The 19,426-nt window shown below is 39.4% G+C and overlaps 1 protein-coding gene across 5 annotated transcripts in view; it reads right to left on the reverse strand.

Annotated features, from left to right (window-relative positions):
• LOC140739325 (ras-GEF domain-containing family member 1C-like) overlaps positions 1-19,426 on the reverse strand; it is a 210,639-nt gene that overhangs the window by 37,854 nt on the left and 153,359 nt on the right. The window contains exons 1-5 of one of the 5 annotated variants that reach the window (XM_073067511.1): positions 17,069-17,734; positions 15,201-15,318; positions 9,650-9,799; positions 6,866-7,048; positions 6,108-6,230 (exon numbers count right to left, since the gene is read on the reverse strand). In XM_073067511.1, coding sequence (XP_072923612.1) covers positions 6,108-6,230; positions 6,866-7,042 — 300 coding nt within the window. In that variant the 5' untranslated portion in view covers positions 7,043-7,048; positions 9,650-9,799; positions 15,201-15,318; positions 17,069-17,734. Of the gene's footprint in view, positions 1-6,107; positions 6,231-6,865; positions 7,049-9,649; positions 9,800-14,574; positions 14,621-15,200; positions 15,319-16,997; positions 17,735-19,426 lie in introns of those variants that run through there. The other 4 variants (XM_073067509.1, XM_073067508.1, XM_073067512.1 and 1 more) reach the window with 4 other exon arrangements.

The raw sequence follows: 19,426 nt of genomic DNA on the forward strand, positions 1-19,426 counted from the left end.
ACCACACATTGCTCCAGTTCACCCAGCTGAAAATGGGTACTGGCAAAATGCTGGGGGTTAACCTCGTGACAGACTGGCGTCCTATCAGGGGAGAGGTAGCCTTGTACTCTCAGTCGCTTCACACCATGAAGTCGGTATAAGCGCCGGCCCGGGACAGACTTTAACAACCATATTCCAAAGCCATATGGGTCAGTAGGTTACCTGGCTACTGTAAACTACGCCTAGTACAGAGGTGTGTAGTAAAGTCTGGCATAAGTTGATGGGGATGTGGGGAGAATAAAATGCATGAAGGACATACAGGAGATGGAAGGCACACACTCAGCGATTCAGGAACAGCTTTTTCCTCTTTGCCATCTGATTACTGAATGGGCATTGAACCCATGAACACTACCTCATACTTATTTTTTATTTACTGTAATTCATGTTTCTTCCTCATTATTATGTATTGCATTGTACTGCTGCCACAAAGACAACAAATTTCTTGATCAATACAAAGAGTTGGTTTCCATCATGTATGACCCTGAGATTTATGTGATTCTCTCCCTGTATGAGTTAGGCAAATCAGGCTAACATCAGAAGCAATAAAATGGAGTAAGTTAGCGCTGACAAATTAACTGCTGATGGGTGAGTAATCTTATTTAAGGTTAGTTAACATGGAGAACCAAGTATCTCTGTGGAATATTAAATTCTCTTTCTGACATGGAAATGGTGCTTTTTGAATGTGCAAATGTCAATTTTGTTCACTTGGTAACAGTTAACTGCGTTAGAAGGTTGTAAATTTTGGAATTTGAGTGCATAATTTAAACTGATATATTACTGCAAAAATGATGGAAGAACCGCATTGTCAGCAATACTGAACTTTAACTGAGGTTTTAATCTATTGCCATTTCCTCGAACTGAAATTGATGTTAAAAATCACATAACACTGTTTTTCCTGATAATAATTACATATAGTGATTATAGTTTTCCTCAGTCAATATTCCACCTGTAACAATCATCTACATCAAATTGCCAGTGTCTATTCACATGTAAAATTCTAGCCAACATTTGTGCAATCTTGCCATGTGGAAAATGGCTCCGAGGTGCACTTTTGTAACAGTCACTGCACTTCAGAGTAACTCAGCATTCATAATGGATGTAAGAAGATCACGTGAGCATTCGTATTTAAACAATACAGAATGCAATATTAAGTCGAAAAATTGCAGAGCTTTAAACTGCCTGATTTACTGGAAGTTATTAACTCACCTCACTAGTGAGTTAAGTAAAATTCACCAAAGTGGAAAATGTTCGGAAGAGACTGGTACAACTTTATCCTCTTTCCTTTATAGAACCAATGATTTGCAGCATGGTCAGACCACGGAATACAATGACAAAAACATGATGAAGTTGCATAATTACTTGATTTTTCATATAAATTTAACCTTTTTCTCCAGACTACAACTCAGAAGCAGGCCTTTTGGCCCATCTAGTTCATGGCAAACTGTTAATATTCCTAGTCCCATCAACCTGCACCTACACAACAGCCCTTCATTTTCCTCCAATCCATGTAGTTGACAAACTTGGCTGTGGGTTACGGGGTGGAGGAGAGAAAAAAATGATTGGATATAGGAGGAAGCAGACACCCAGATAGAAGACAGGGTCGACTTAAATGTACTGCAGTGGCTGTTATCTTGCTTCGGCATGATCTGTATGTGCTGAGACACAGGACACAAACATGCTAAGTTCTACACAAGGTCTGCTGCTGAGGTCTCAGATGAGGAAAGATGTTATTGGGTTGGGGTACAGACGGTATTGATTGATACACACAGCATGCATTGGGCACTCTGCCTAAAAATCTGCAACTGGTACTGAGGAAGACCAAGGAGCAGGAGGGAATCACCTGAGTGTCAGCAGCCTTCCATGAGCAGACTCTGAGACAGCACTGCACAAAAACGCCACGCTAGTCAAAGGCATAGAGAATCAGAATTGAGATCTGATTTTTGAAGTGGTTTTGGGCAGGAAAGGGCTTTCCAAGTTGTTACTTTGTTTCTTCTTCTACATCCTTGTGCTCTTCTGATTCCTGTCTGGCATTAAGGGCAGCTCTCTCATAATAGCAAAGTTGTGCAGCAAGAAGTATTCTATTACACATTTAAGACCCTCTCTGCTAATTACTGCAGTGTCTGAACATCTGTCTGGATGGAGCCAGATCCATACATATTTAGAGATTTGGTCATCCTCATAGCCATTTAAAAAGTTCTCAGAGGCTGGAGATATGACATCAGTCCTAATTGTCCAATCCGCTAGCCTCAAATCATGTCTCCTTAGCCAAGAGAAGCGACCATTTAACATCCACTAATTTCAGGAAATTATATGGTTCAAAGAGATCATGTCTCGTTTAGTTAAACTTATCTGAAAATACACCTAATTTAATCACTCTTTCTTCATAATGCAATCTTTTCATTTCCAGGAATCAATCTGAAACCAAATTCTTCACAGCACTGCCTCCAAAATAAGTAAATCCTTCCTGAGGTAAGGAGATTAAATTTGTATTCAATACTCCATTGTCAACTTTAGTAACTTTACAAATTTAACACTATTGTATTCAATCTCCATTGATAAGACCGTGAAGAAGTATTTCAGGTTTGAACATAAATATTAGGCCATAAGACGCAGGAGCAGAATTAGGCCATTCAGCCCATCAAGTCTGCTCTACCATTCCATCACCGCTGTTTTATTATCTCAATCCCATTCTCCTGCCTTCTCCCCATAAAAAAACTGAATGTAGTTCTAATGTTACATCTAGCCTCATGAGAGGGGTAAAAAGGTAAGCATTTTTAAAGTTTTCTCCTCAACAAAAATAGCACTCACTGCCATCTTGCCATCTACATTCGATGTTGATGATTTTTAAATAAATTGTTGACGTTTCTTGTGGCTGAATCTGGACAAATGGATCTAGTTTAAAAATTATGGTCACGGTAGGCTGAAAATGCCTCTTTTTATCTTGTATAGCTGACTCAAATTAGGCCAAGAAATCATTTAGCTCCCTAATTATGTGCTGCACCTGCATATTAACTTTGCGATTCGTATGCGAGCAACTCACATCTGGCCAAGCACCAATACTTAATGGAAGCTCTCAATTAGAAAATTCTTATTAAAGTGAATAATTTCACATCTGCTCACATAACTATCTTCCCACCTTATTATCACTTAGTATGTCCCTTTGCATTCACTTCTCAGCTTGCCTTCTCACTAGGCTTTTCGTTATCAGCAATCTTGGAAGCAGGTCCCCTTAAATTTACTAATGTAGACTGTAAATACTTGAGACCAAATCATTGATCCCATTAGTTACAATTCAACCAACCTACTCCATGGTTTTAGCTGGTTGATTAATCCTTTGTTCAAAATGATAGCATTCCCATCCTTATGACTTTTTTTCTCTTCAAAAACAATGTTTTATATGGCAGCTTATCCAACATCTTAGAGAAAATGTAAATATACTATTGTATATCTATTGATTTTATTCTCTTTTACCTACACTGATTGTTAAATCCTCAAGATTACATATTTGTCAAACACCATTTCCTTTTCATAAAGCCAAACTGATGGTTTAACCAGGTTACTTCCTTAATAATAAACTTCAGTATTTACATGACCTTAAAGTCAGGTTAACTGGCTTGTTTTTGGCTCTGTTTCTTCTCCTGTATTGCTTGAATACTGGTGCTACATTTGCTTGTCTAGAAACTTAAAGCACACAATTCAAGCCTTAGGTGCAGTTAAGCAGACCTTGCACAGTTTCAGCATTAAAACAAATGTACTTGCTGCTTCAGGATAATTAGTAAATAATGTGTTGTGGGCAGGAGGCCAGCATGCTTAGGTGGTGATGAGAAGCCAGATCAGGAGGAGGTGGAGTGGGAATAGTGTCTTTGGCTCAGACAAGCGTGGGTTTACGGGAAGCCAGATCAGGGGCTTTAGGGCCTTTGGCTCAAGCAATGAGGAGGGAGGGAATATGCGAAGAAGTTTGGAGATGTGAGTGGGGTGAAGCTGAAGTTAAGTAATTAACACACTAGATACAATCTCAGTCTGTCACTGTATTAAGTGTGACATATTGTCCTTAGAGTACCCAATGATAGGTTCTCCAGGAACAACAATCACCCAAATTTCTTATGGTGCTCCAAAACCAATGTTGCATGAGGAATGGGAAAATATCATGCATCCACAATAGCAAAATTGTTTTAGGAGTGTAGGAGTGACTAACACTATGCCCTGTAAAATTTCTAGCATGGCACAAGATGGCTCAGAATTGTTTATTATATTTCATTCCAGAAAAAAATGAACATTCTTATTCAATTTAGTAAATTGACTCTTTACTCTTTACCAGTTAATTTTTGTTACATGTGAAATCGGTCAACCTGGACCCAAAGTTTTATCTCCTTTAAATCAGATCACAGACATTCATCATTTACAGGTCAGAAATACAAGAGACTTTGCTGATGCTGGAAACCTTGAGCAACGCACACAAAATGCTGGAGGAACTCAGCAAGTCCAGTCCACTGTCCTCTCCTATTAGATTCCTTATTCTCCAGCCCTTTATCTCTTCCACCTATCAATGCTTCAGGTTGAAACCCTGCATTGGTCTTGATGCAGGGTCTCGACATGAAACGTCAACCAAATCTCTGCCTCCACAGACACACTTTGACTCACTGAGTTTCTCCAGCAGTTTGTTTAGTGCTCCAGGTTCTAATATTGACCGTCTCTCCTGTGTTGCTTCTTTAAAAGATCTTCTTTTTGGTAAACCATTGAGGAGAAAGCAGAAGATGAAATCCGATTGGATCTCAATTTTTTTTTTAATTTAAAAGAGCAACATTGCTTTGAGTCTGTTGCCACATATGAACTGAATTGACTTTATTTCTTACATCCTTCACATATGTGAGGAGCAAAAATCTTAATGTTATGTCTCCACCTAAATGTGCAATCATAGTAATTTATAATAAGTTATAATAAATAGAACAGTCAATGTAACATAGAGTACACTCAAATCAGTGTGAGTTAATTAGTCTGATGGCCTGGTGGAAGAAGCTGTCCTGGAGCCTTCTGGTCCTAGTTTTAGTGCTGCGGTACCGTTTCCGGAATGGTAGCAGCTGGAATAGATTGTGGTTAGGGTGACTAAGGTCCCCAATCATCCTACGGGCCCTTTTTACACACCTGTCCTTGTAAATGTCCTGAATCATGACAAGTTCACAACTACAGGTGCGCTGGGCTGTCTGCACCACTCTCTGCAAAGTCCTGAGATTAAGGGAGGTATAGTTCCCTTACCAGGCAGTGATGCAGTCAGTCAGGCCACTCTCAATTGTGCCCCTGCAGAAAGTTCTTGGGATTTAGGAGCCCATACCAAACTTCCTCAGATGTCTGAGGTGAAAGAGGTGCTGTTGTGCCTTTTTCACCACACAGCTGGTGTGTACAGACCTCGTGAGGTCCTCGGTGATGTGTATGCCAAGGAACTTGAAGCTGTTCACCCTCTCAACACCAGATCCATTGACATCAACAGGCGTTAGCCCATCTCCATTCCTCCTGTAATCCACAACCAGCTCCTTTTAATTACTTTTATTCAATATTGAACCAGGATTATTGTGAAAGCATTAAAGACATGAATACATCATAGAGCTTCAACAATTTCTTTCAAATTCTACTACAATTCATTAAAGTATAACAGATCATTATTAACTATAGTTTATGTTAAGTTCAAACTAGGAAGAATGGAAATGGAATTGGCAATAAGAAGTATTTTTGTCATGAGAACTGCAGCTGTTCCCCCCCCCCCCCCATGGTACAATTAGGTTTCAATAGGCACACTTAACGTCAGAGAAACGTATACAATATACATCCTGAAAGTCGTCTTCTTCGCAAACATCCACAAAAATAGGGGAGTGCCCCAGAGCATGAATGACAGTTAAATATTAGAACCCCAACCCACCCAGCTCCCCCCTCCCACACACAAGAAGCAGCAAGGCAACAAACCCCCCCACCACTAAAAAGTATTTGCACCTCACCAAGCACTCAAGCATGCAGAAAAGCACCAAATAAGGGTACCGTTAAAATAAATTCTAGACACGTATTTAAATATAACTGACCTTGTCAAGCTCTGGCTCATCTAGACTTTGCTGCTCAATGCATATGTGACAAACTTTTGATAAAAGTTCTTGGGGTTCGATGAATAATCTTGAACTTAGTAGAAATGTAAATATATATGCTTTCTGTAATAAAAAATACACATCATAGCATTATAAAAGTATCTGCGGTGCGTGCACGTTCTGTGCCATTGCTAGCTGAAGCACAACGGGGTCTTTTATATAGCAACTTTAACAAGACAAACATCCACATCGTTTCACACCGCAGAAACTGTATGAGAGGGAATAAAAGGTTAAGGGATGTTTGGAGGAAAAAAATTGAAAGCCCAAGTTCACAAGCTGCAACAGAGTTTAGAGGGAAGAGCTTAGAGAATTGGGGCTAAGATAGCTGAAGATTCTGGTACTCATGCTGGAGTGCATGGAGAGAAGAAGATGGCAGTTAGAGGTTAGGAGTTGGGGAAGGTTGCAGAGGAGATTTGAAAATGAATTTCTTATACTAATATGTTCTATAATTTCTGCTAGCTACTGTATGTACCATTTATTGAGATTATGGTGATGATGCAAACAGCATAGAAGCTTCTGTTTCCTTAGTTCATGACTGGATACCCACAGGCTTTTACCAATGTTCTGAGAGCCTTTTATTTGGAGTGTCCAGCAACTGCTCTGCCAAGTGAGGAGTGAGACCATGTGATGGGGGGGAAGGGAGGAGCTGAAACATTAATAACTAGTCTTCCTGCTGTTGCAGAAATCTAGATACTTACTTCAGGATAATAATCAGCTGTAGGGATGAGATGCTCAATCAAAGCCTCTAAGGATGCAGAGATAAGGTTACCATCCTGAAATATCAGCCTTCCGTGTTCATTTTCTTTGGTTGGGTGAAGTTGATGGCTAAAGCCACTGGTATTAAACATACTTGTAGAGGTCAATGTTTGTGGCATGCCTTCCTGTGAATGGAGGCAAATCAACAAGAAGAAAGTAAAGTGTTTATTTGCAAATTTCTTTCAACGTACAGAAAGCATTATTTTTCTTCTACATGAAATGGTTTCAAATTGTAAAAGTTGTTTCACACTATTCCTTTCTATTTGTTACAATGTCAATTTTCAGCTCCATTTCAAAACACTGTTTCACTTTCAATTGCACAACCATTGAGAGTTAAACAAGCTCCTTCTGTTCTTCCTACTAACAGGCACATCACCAGCATTGAAATGACACAATGAAGGAACTATGCTGATACAATTTTGCTTTTGTCTCTTTTCTGCCATATCAGATATTACTCGAAACAATACAGTTAGTTACTTGTATGCTTATTACCATTAGGGTTGCTTTCGAATATTTGTACATTTGGATATCTCAAGTTAATAAAAGGCATTCCTGCATCGTAATCATTCTTTCCCCCTCCCAGATGTACTACTGCTAATCCATATGCCATCTAACATCCAATGAAAATCTTAAATTGCAGTTAAACAATCCAATGGAATCCCCTTTCAGGGAGAAGAGGCAGGTAAAGATGCTCTTTGATTCAGTTGATCTAAGCTGGCATTTATGCTCCACATTAACCTTCAAGCTCTTTTCCTCCATCACCATTAGCATGTCCTCTATCATTTCTCTTTGATGGCCTTCTTCAGATATCCCTCTAATCAGAAAAAAATTGTCTTAACTACTCTTTGTAGTAGCAAATTGCTCATTCCTATCAAATTTCTGCTAAATTCCCCACTAGATTTTTGACAATCATGTTTATAGTCCCAGTTTGATACACAGTGTTTGGAAGCATCCCTTTAGTTGGAAACGTGTGATGGTTCGGTGACAAGGTTTCTGAAACCTGCTAAATGATTGATACCTATTCTTTGACTGGAAAGGAATCTGGTTAGTTTCTTCAAAAATAATTTAAAATTGCTTTCATTCTTTATATATTATACCAAGTAAATATTGATATTTCTGGTCCTGTATTTTAACTCAAAAAAAAGCTAACGTTGAAATAAATATTTGTTTTATGTTATGGTTTACTTAGAATATTTATCAGGCAAAGATAACAATAACCTGATGGTATGCACTGTTGCAGAGACGCACTGTCAGTACAACATTGGTTTCCTCTGGGTGCTCTGGTTTCCCCTCACATTCCAAAGATGTACCATTTGGTGGGTTAATTGTAAATTGTCCTGTGATTATGCTAGGGTTAAACTGGGGGTTGCTGGGTGCTGTGGCTTGAAGGGCAGAAGGGCCTACTCCGTACTATAACTCAATAAGTAAACATTGATGCTGAACATTATAAAACACTGGTTTAAAATGGTGTTTGGAGATGTGACCAAAAGAGGCTAGGTTTAAAGGGACCTCTCAGAGGAGGAAGGATGTAGAAAAGTTCAACAAGGGAAGTCCACTGCTCATCATTTTACATAGTTGTAGAAAGGTTTGCAGGCACTGGCAAGGTGATTAAATACAGAGCTGAACGAATGACTGTAATTAGACAAATGCAGATATCTAGGAGATTATGGATTTGAAGGAAATTACAGATATAGGGAGATAAGACTCTTGGTGGATTTGTAAACAAGAGCAAGAATTGTAATATCAATCTGTTGTATAACCTGGTGCCAGTGTAGATCAGCAAATTCAGTGGGGTGGGGTGGGGAGGTGGTGAATAGGACTTCAATTACCTCAAGGTTATGAAGTGTGGAACAAGTGGTCAGACAGGAATGTGTTGTAATTGTCTATTCATGGCTCTGACATGAGAACAGATTATTAGGCACGGGAATAGATTTATGGATGTGCTTTCCAGGCCTCCTTAAAGAAAGGCAGCATCCCCACTTATTCCTGGGAATCTCTGACCCAGAGCTACTGAAAATGAAGAAGGAAGAAGGAGTATTTTGTGTGATATCGACAACCCCAAAGTCATGTTTAAATGGAAGGACTGGACAATCTTACAAACCCTGTCAGCCACTGTCTGCATTACGTCTGTGGTTCCCACAATGGTCTCATTAACCACCAGAGAACTTGCCTAGAGACAAAAGTAATAGTTATGTCTAGAAGTAACAGTGGGGTTAGAGTGAGACAGCAACACAGGCAGGTGATATTACAGAGGTAGATTAAGGCAGTTTTAGTGACAGAACTGAAACTCAACTCTGAGACAGATATACAGGTACAGACAAAGATCCACACCAAGATACAGACAGCCTGGATCAGTTGCAGATGTGACCAGAACAGCAGGAGGGAGGGAACAGAGTTTGTGAAAGGGCAAACAAAGATGATAAGGTAAAATATTCAGCATTAAAGCAAAGTTCAAAAGTTTATGTTTCAACACAAGGCAGGTTATAGTTAATGAATAGTTAATTTAACTCTGAATTGTTTTCCTATTGAAACTTATCACTATCTTCATGAATGAGTCTAAATCTAATGTCCTGACAAAGGGTCTCGGCCCAAAACGTTGACAGTGCTTCTCCCTATAGATGCTGCCTGGCCTGCTGCGTTCCACCAGCATTTTGTGTGTGTTGCTTCAATCAGCCTTGATTTGGAAAGACATAGATGAACCAGAGAAAACAAGTTTATAAGCTGACCTATTTGAAGACAGGTAGGAGTGCAACTCTTACAACTCAAACTACAGCCAGCCATTACTGTTGAATGCCTCCATCAGTAAACGCTTGGACATTTACGCTGCTGCATTTGGCACCATCATTGGAGATGCGGGTTGAAGTGATAGTCCTGACCTGCAATGACAAGGACATGATTTTGTTTACATCTGCAAGTTGTTACTGAATTTTTAGACCTAGAAACTCTCCAGATTTGACATGGAATTGCTAGTGATTTTCAAAAACTACAGGCGCTCGAGAGATTTCCTGGGGCTCAGTTTGTTTCACATATAAAATGGCTCCAAGATGGCGCTGTGCTGTGCTGTCCTGCTGTCAGCAGGGACCACATACAGTAGGCATCATTCCTGACACTTCTAAACATGGGAAATAGAGTCCCTCATGTAGTGCATTACAAGTACCAAAAGAGCAAGGGGTTCTTTTTTAATAGTTCACAAGCTGTCCCTTTCAACTCTGTAATATGTAAATATTCATGCTTAACCTACAATATTATAGAGAATCAAAAGATGAAATCAGCGAATATTGCATTAATATCAATGGAAGTGAATGTGTGGAGGTAAGTATTACTGCGTATACTGTATAAGCAAAGAGAACTTCCTTCCCGTTAACAGGCTGTATTGTGAAGTAATTTGGAGATTGCCAAATTTATGAGGCCAAATTAAATCACAGCTTCAGTTCTTCACAAAAGTACTTTAGATGATCGCAAACTTTGTTGTGTCTGACTTATATAAAGATATTACTGACAATAGCAAACCTGGGAGCACAGGATTATTCATAAAGACACTTTATAAATGGAACTAATTGTTCCTGTTATAACACAAGTCGAGAGAATGCAAAGTATTATGATCAACCAAATGCAAACATTCCCAATTATACATTTTTTACCAAGGTATTGACATTTTGATATACATTTTCATACCATTTAAATCAGGAGACCATGAACTCTAGCACTTTGTGTTATAATTCTGTACATTAATATATAAAATGATTTACTTCTTTTTCCACAATGTATTTTTAACATTATCTATTCAACATGTACTCTCTCACAATAAGAACCAAAATAAAAGAAAGAATCCAGACGAAAAAAGTAAGTCTAAGGGAAACACTTGATCGCTGCAACATGTTGACTAGACTGGCAGTATTGCCATAATCACCAAACCCTCTGAGGTTTGTCCAAGTTGCATGCCATCTTGGACAATGTCTCCCATCCACTCCATAATGTATTGGTTAGGCACAGGAGTACATTCAGCCAGAGACTCATTCCACCGAGATGCAACACTGAGCGTCATAGGAAGTCATTCCTGCCTGTGGCCATCAAACTTTACAACTCCTCCCTCAGAGTGTCAGACACCCTGAGCCAATAGGCTGGTCCTGGATTTATTTCCACTTGGAATGATTTACTTATTATTATTTAATTATTTATGGCTTTATATTGCTATATTTCTACACTATTCTTGGTTGGCGCGACTGTAACGAAACCCAATTTCCCTCGGGATCAATAAAGTCTGTCTGTCTGTTTCAAATGCTGTTTGCAAGTGGTTCCAGTTTAATGAGTTCTAAATTATATATATATATGTATGTATGTATGTATGTATGTATGTATATATATATAATATTTGAGTTTAGATGAATGAGGAATGATATTATTGAAGCCTACAAGATCCTTAATGAACATGACAGTGTAGGTGTGAAGATGTTTCCACTAGTTGGAGACAATCAAATGAAGAAAAAAATTTTCAAGATTTAAAACTGAGGTGCATAGGAACTCCTTTAGATGGTGGTGAATCCCTGGAATTCTCTGCCCTAGACAGTCTTGAGGCCAGATCAATGGGAATGTTTAAGGAGAAATAAAAAAAGCTTTGAAAGGTCAGAGAATTGAGGGCCAATTGGTACAGAAGTGAAGATGAAGCCTCGGGCAGATCAATCATGATCAGAGTGAAGGGAAGGCAGGCTTGAGGGGATGAATAACCTAATCTTGTTATATTAGTATGTTGACACATTAGCAGACTAACTTGATGTGATTCTCACTATTAGTCTATTAAATGCCAGCAGAATCGCACATAGTACAATTAAGAGACAAGTGCTAATCAGAATCCTGAAGCTGTTTCAGAAAAGAACTGATATATTCCATCTTGCTGCAGCAGGTATAACCACCTTTAGCTTCATTTTTAAGCTTGTTTTAGATTTGGTCTAACCTTAAATGAAAATTGTAATTTCCAAAAAAAGTCCCAAGTTCTGCTTATTTATTTGGTACGACTTCAAATCAAGGCCTTTGGAAAAGTTTTTATAAATGTGGACTCATATATATTTCCCAAATATGAGTAAGGTTAATGCATTCTTGCATGTTGAGGGAACACAGAATGTAGAGGTAAGGCAGGAAAATACTGTTAAGATAATGATCAACTATGATCTTATTGAAAGATAGAGCAGGCTTGAGGCAGACAGTAGCCAAGGAAATGAACAAACAGACAATGTTTTGGGCCGAGACTCTTCTTCAGGACTGAAAAGGCAGGGGGGAAATAAATAGATGGGAGGTGGGGAAGGAGGATAGCGAAAAGATGACTGGTGAAGCCAGGTGGGTTGCAAAGATAAAGGACTAGAGATGAAGGAATCTGATAGGAGAGGAGAGTGGACCATGGGAAAAAGGAAGGAGTAGGGGACCCAGAGGGAGGTGATAGGCAGGTGAGAAAAGAGGCTAAAGTGGAGATTAGAGGAAGAGGGGAGGGGGAGGGAGAATTGTTTTTCACCAGAAGGAGAGATTAATGCCATCAGTTTGGAGGCTACCCAGACAGAATATAAGGTATTTCTCCTGTACCCCGAGGGTGGCTTCATCATGGCCCATTAGTAGGCATGTTGGAACAGGTATAGAAATCAGAATTAAAATGTTTGGCCATTGGTAAGTTCCATTTTAGGTAGATGGAGCAGAGGTGCTGAACAAAGTGGTCCCTCGATTTATGCTGGCCTCACCAATGTAGAGGAAGCCACATTGGGAGTACTGGATTCAATAGACAACCCCAGTATATTTGCTGGTGAAGTGTTGCGTCATCCGGAAGGGCCCTGAACAGAGAGTTAAGGAGGAGTTGAACTGGCAGGTGTACTACTTTGGCAGCTTGTACAGATAAATGCCAGGAAGGAGGTTAGTGGGGAAGGAGGTTAGTGGAGAAGGACAAATGAACAAGGGATTCCCTGTATAAAGCAGAGGGTTGGGTGGGCGGGGGGGGGGGGGGGGAGGTAAAGATGTGTTTGGTTCTAGGATCCCTTCAGAAATGGTGAAAGTTGCAGATAATGATGTGTTGGATGCTAGGTAGATGGGTTAGCAGGTAAGGACAAGAGGAACTCTATCACTGTTAAGGAAGGTGGGGTGAGCGCAGATGTCCCAGAAATGGAGGAGATATAGGTGAGGGTAGTATCAATGGTGAAGGAAGGGAAACCCTGATCTGTGAAGGAGGAGGACATCTCTGATCCTGGGAACAGAAAGGGTGTAGCATTTTTACAGGAGACAGGATGAGAAGAGGTATAGTCAAGATGGCAGTGGGAATCAATAGGTTCATATAAGATGTTGGTCAACAGTTTGTCCCCAGAGATGGAAACAGAGAGAAGGGAGGGGGTGTCAGAAATGGACCAAGTGAATTTAAGGGCAGGGTGGAAGTTGGAGGCAAAGTTGATGAAATAGATGAGCTCAGCATGGGTGCAAAAAACAGCACCAATGCAGTTGTCTATGTTGTGTACAAAGAGTTGGAGAGCATTACCAGGGAAGGATTGGAGCATGGAAGATTCTACATAGCCAAGGAAAAGGCAGGCATAATCCTACTCCTATTTATAATGGATGTTCTTATTTAAGTCTTGTCATTGATGTGAAAATTGTGCAGTTGAAACTGATTATATCACTTTAAGTAGAAGTGTCTTCAGAGCGTACATTAACACTTCCAATAAATATTTATGCCATAAGCCATTAAACACTGAGTCATCTTTTAAAAACAATAAAGCTTAAAGAAGCTGATATAAATAATAAAACTGAAAGACAGAGAAAAATGAAAAAGGAGAAAATGCTAGAAGTGTCAAAATGTATTTTAAATGTTCACGTGAAAGTGGAAAGTAGAATTTTGAAAGTAATAGAATTGCTTGAAATGGATAGAAAAGTGACAAGTGTGTATTTTAAAATAGTCTAATGGTTTTGTTTTCAGAATATAACATTTTGTATATTTCAGAATATACAAAAAACAAATTGTATTGCAATTTGCATTTATTAATAACTGAATCAGCAAACAAATGTACTGATCATTTGTAATACATGCATTCACAAAACCAATTGTAACTACATGTTCATGAAAAAATAATTTTCCATTTAGCATATTAAATATTACTTTGGGTGGTGTTGAATGCCTTGGCAATACTGTAGTGAAGCACAAGGAATACTTGGCACTAACCAAAGGCCTGACTGCAATGCAGAATACAAGTGGACAAGAACTACAAAATCTTCACTGTGACTGGAGACTGCTGGAAATTCTTGAACTAGATTTTGACCTTAAATTACAAAAAATGTGAAGCCCACTCTGTGGAAATGGCCATGTGTAATCTTACAGAGAATGCATTGGTCACTTAAAAAATTCTCCCCTCCTTGGAAAGACAACTGACCAGTGTGAATTCTCATCCAAATGACAATACAACATACTTTAAGAAATAAAATGTTATATGACCACAACTTTTTCTAGGTTGTCATCCTAAAATGCAGGAACAAATTGATTAAGATTTGAAGAAGTGAGTGTAGATATTTCAGACTGAAAACCCAGTGTGTGTTCATCAAATTAGAACATTGGTAAACAGTTTTTAAAGCTAAACTTATTTACTGGCCCTAAATGACATTACCAACATGAAATCCATAATTGTTCATTTACCTCTTCAAAGACAATTGTGGAAAGTGCAATTACCATGGTGAAAACTCACTTCATAGAATCTTGGAAAAATAATGAGAAAATTATGGTAAACAAAAAAAATCTGTACAGCTATTAATATAACAATGTGTTGTTTGTGCGCCTCAGCCTTAAAGCAATCCAACTGGTTGGTCGTACTTTTGTCATATTGTGGACAGCTCAATAGATTTTAGTTTAATTAAATTAGAATAACCCGCATGACCTATCAACTGGTTTTTCCAGTTTGGATTCTACTCCACATCAACATCCTACAAGACAGTATCTTTGAAATGATTATATTGTGCTCTTTCTGCCACACACCCCAAAGAATGAGGAACGTTATCCAGAGCACGTTGGCATGAATCATCTGTTGCAGAAATTTCTCATAATCCTAGATGGATTTGTCTGATGTTTCAGTCTACACCCTAATGGTCAGATCCCTGGTAGCATAGAGAAAGGTGCAGCCACGGGGAAAACCTGCTCATTTCTGGAGTATGCAAACCAAATGCCTCCTGTCACTATAGCTACTCCTCTCACTTAAAATACTTGATTCACTTAAAGAAACATCACATACATCAGCAAGGGAAACTATGTGTACAAGACTTAGTTACTTGTAAATCTCACGTAACCGAAACTGATGCTGTTCTTTCTCCATTGGGTTATATGGCCCGTTAGTGGAATGCCAAACGTACTGTATTTAATCTTTATTCAGTTGTTAATTGGGATGTCCTAGGTAAATCACAAAAAAATCCTTTGAGTATTCCACCGCAACTTTTGCCCTGAGAAACTTGCACCGACAGCATGATGCTTATCAAAATTTCAAAGAAATAAAAATTGGCCAGGATAAAACAATTTCAACAATTCTTTCCATATTTAAATAAAATGCTCAGGGAACTAACATTTCACTCCCGAGGGAGTACTAAAAAAAACCCAGCTTGAATCCAGACAGCTCTCTGAAAATGGGAACTCCATCAAATCTCATAATAATAAGTTGGCAAAACATAAATTATTTTCCGCTTTGATGTGGTTAAAATGGTCCACCAGTCAAATTGTAAACGTCATTACTTAAAAAACCTTCTCCATTCTGAGAATGGTATATAATGAAACAGCTTTTAACGAAACCATGCAATTACTCGGCTAAGATGTCCTTTCCGACCTGCAGTGACCAAAATGTGGTACTCACATGCAACAACTCCACGGCAGGCTCAAGTGGTAGCCCAGATGTTAGGAGTAAAATGGAAAAAAGACTACATTTCCCCCTCAAATCCTATATTTTTAAGTTAATAAAATAAAATTTCACTTGAAGAATGACTGCAACCTGCATGCTTGGTCAATAACCCCTTTTGGCCGATAAAGTTATTTCTTGGAATCCTCAAAATCTGGAGTGTTTGCATCTTAAAAGAGTTTCTTGCTTGAGTAAATTCAAGCCCTTTGACCTAAATCTCCATAGTGACCATTGACTACTTTCTTTTATGCCACATTTCATCCCTATTGTGCTCGCGTACGCCTTTCCCACAAAGATGCCGATATCTGGGCATTGTGCTATTCTATCAACAAGTGATATTAAAAAAAGATATTTCTAATGTTCACTGGAGGAAGGATTATATTCGCTATGAAAATGCCTTTCCGTGAATATCCAGTCCCTCCCCCTTACATTTTGCACATGGTTGCAACAAATACGCTGATCTGAATGAACCACAGAAAGAGGAAGGAATTTTTTAGGATCCAACACGAAGCTCGGTTCAATTGTGAAAAAAAAAACACAACTTGATGCACAGATTCATTAAAACAATCTCCACATATAACGCGACAAATATACCAATAATTGCAATATGGACATGTTTTCTCATTCGCTATTTATATAATGTTTCTTTGAACAATTTACTTGAGTAAATTAAACCGAATAGCTTAAACTGATTAGAAACCAAGGCTCTAGTAATTGCTTGGCGAAAGGAAAAATTACACGGATGTGCAGAACTAAAGATACGCAAAGTGCCTTCTTTAAATATAGACTGCTCCGGCAATTGACTGGTTTTACGTCCGCCAATAAATAGTAAAAACAAAAAAAAAGCAAGACACCATACAACTTTATCCAGACCTGGGAAAGTAGAAAAGGAGCGGAATATTAAAAGTAATGAAGAAGAGCGCGTCAAACGATTAATCAGTTAGTAAAATGCAGTCACCCAGTGAAGAGAAAACCTATGTTCAAACCACCGAGAACCGCTCTCCTACTTTTCCAGCTTTAGGTGAAACTCTGTCAGAATTTGTTTCTATATTAACAGATCATTGTTGTAAATTAAAAGCCATTACAGCGCCGGCTACTTGCGCATCGTTTCAGCTCCAGTTTAAACTCTTTAACAGTCACACTAATAATGGAAAGAAGTTGAAAAAGCCGGCTTCAGTCGTACCTGTAATCATCAATTCGCACAGATTCGTTTGCCTTTTAACAGAATATTCCAGCTCTAAGTAGTGACTTTACCTATAAGTCGCTCCTGCCGATTATTGTGCTTTCCGGCAGTCCTTTCGGTCCAAATTCTTCTCCTCGTTGTTGTTCATTCAGCAGTTTAATACATTCTCGCAGCCTTCCAGCAATGGCTCACTAAAATGGCTCACCACTGCAATGGGAGCAGAAGCGGAGCGGCTCAAATTTGCGGAAGAAGGAACGAGCAAGCACACCTCCAGGAGACAGCTGAGCTGCGCGGGCAGAAGCCAGACCTCCGAAACAGGATACTGTGAAGGAGCGCGGAGCCGGAGGCAGATCCCTCAGAAAATGAGCACAGCCCAGAAGCAGATGTATTCACATGTGGGCGCTGAGAGGGAGAGAGAAATCGGCAGGGAGATCGCACCTCCGAGCAGCCCAATGCTTTATGCTGATCACAGTATTTCGAAGGCAGGTGCGATTATTCCTCACAAACATCAGCTGGGAATCCACAAGCACTTCCCTGCGCGCCTGCCCACTCCTGAAACATGCATTCAAATAAGCTCATGCCTTTAGGGCAAAGGTTGCTCCACAATGGCCGTCTCGCACACGCACGGCACAATTACACAGCGAAAGGCAGTTGAAAACTGATCATGTCAGAGTGTTTTTAATGGCTGGGGTAGACTTCCACATAACAGATGAAACCAGGAGCTGTCCACAAAATGGTATCCTGTTTTCTGTGCTAACGCCAGCACTTGTTATGAATAAATCAATATTTCAGCAGCTTTAACACCTTTGTATGCTAGACGCAGAGCAAACTGTGAGAGTAGATAAAGTGAAAATACCCGAATTTACCATTTCAAAAATTACTCGAGAACTCTAGATGTGTTAATAGAATTTTAAAACAAAAATTTTGGAATTGAATTTGTTTAAGACAGACAAGAATGTTCGCAACGCTTGTGCTTGCAAAAGGCTTAAGATCTGTAAGTAAATCTTAAGCAAATATTTGATTACATTTTAACACTATCATTTCCCTTTCCAGCAAGAGCGCTGCATGTCTCAAACTTCAGCTGAAGTGCAATCAGATTACTCATTTATTTAGTTCCAGTTCATTAAGCATTTACTTCAGACTAAATTTCACTGTTTGTTAGTGGTATATAAAGGGACATCTCTTTGCATTGATTATGGTAACCATAATAAAATTTTTAATATATTGCTCTGCAGGTTATAAATACTGGCCATGAAACTAAACCACTTAGCATTGCTGTTAGATTGTACTAATGAAAATTAATTTTTCCCCTAGAGTGAATAAAAATAGCATGGATCTTGAATCAAATTGCATTATTCACTTCTTGTCCTAAGCTACACATGCAAAATGCTGGAGGAACTCAACATGTCAGGCAACATTTTGGGCTCAGAACCTTCATCAAGACTGGAAAGGAAGGGGGCAATAAGAATAAGAAGCTGGCTTCTGCCCCTCCCTTCTTTCCCTCCATAGATGTTGCCTGACTGGCTGAGTTGCTCCAGCACTCTGCTCATGATTTCCAGTATCTGTAGAATCCCCTGCGTCTCTCACTTCCCCATCGTGAGAAGCATTTGCACGGTCTCCACTTCAGAATCATGAGTAATGCAAAAAAAAAGACCAGCCGGTGAAATAAGAACAAAAATTTGCTGGAAGCACTCGTGTATGGACCATGTTCAGCGTTCAGTTTAATCAGGTGACACTAACTTGATTAATTCAGCACAACAGTGTGGGCCAAAGGTCTTGCTCCTCTGCTGCATGCCAGGTAGCATCTACTGAAAGAGAAATGAAGTTAAAGTCTCGGGTTGAAGACCTTCTTTAGAACTGACAGGAGATTGTAAACACAAGATATTCTGCAGATGCCTGAAATCCAGAGCAACGCACAGAATGCTGGAGGAACGCAGCAGGTCGGGCAGCATCTATGGAAATTAATAAACAGTCAACATCTTGGGCCCCTCGTCTGGACTGGAAAAGAAGGAGTAAGGTGTCACAGAATGGGAATGGCATTCTTACAGGAGACTGGGTGGGAAGGGGTACAGTCTAGATGGCTATGGGAATCAGTGGGCTTATAAAAGATATCGGTAGACAGTTTGTCTCTAGAGAGGGAGACAGAGAGAATGAAGAATGGGAGAGAGGTGTCAGAAATGCACAAAGCGAATTGAAGGGCAGGGTGGAAGTTGGAGGCAAAGTTGATGAAATTGACAAGCTCAGCATGGGTCATGAAGCAGCACCAATGCAGTCGTCAATGTAACGCAGAAAGAGTTGGGGAGTATTACCAGGGAAGGCTTGGAATATGGACTGTTCCATGTAGCTAATGTAAAGGCAGGCATAGGTGGGCCCCCTGGGAGTCTTCTGTTTGAAACATTAACTCTGTTGCTCTTTCCTCAGATGCTGAA

This window comes from Hemitrygon akajei, chromosome 15 (genome assembly GCF_048418815.1).
Source record: "Hemitrygon akajei chromosome 15, sHemAka1.3, whole genome shotgun sequence".
In the NCBI taxonomy this organism is placed as follows: domain Eukaryota; kingdom Metazoa; phylum Chordata; class Chondrichthyes; order Myliobatiformes; family Dasyatidae; genus Hemitrygon; species Hemitrygon akajei.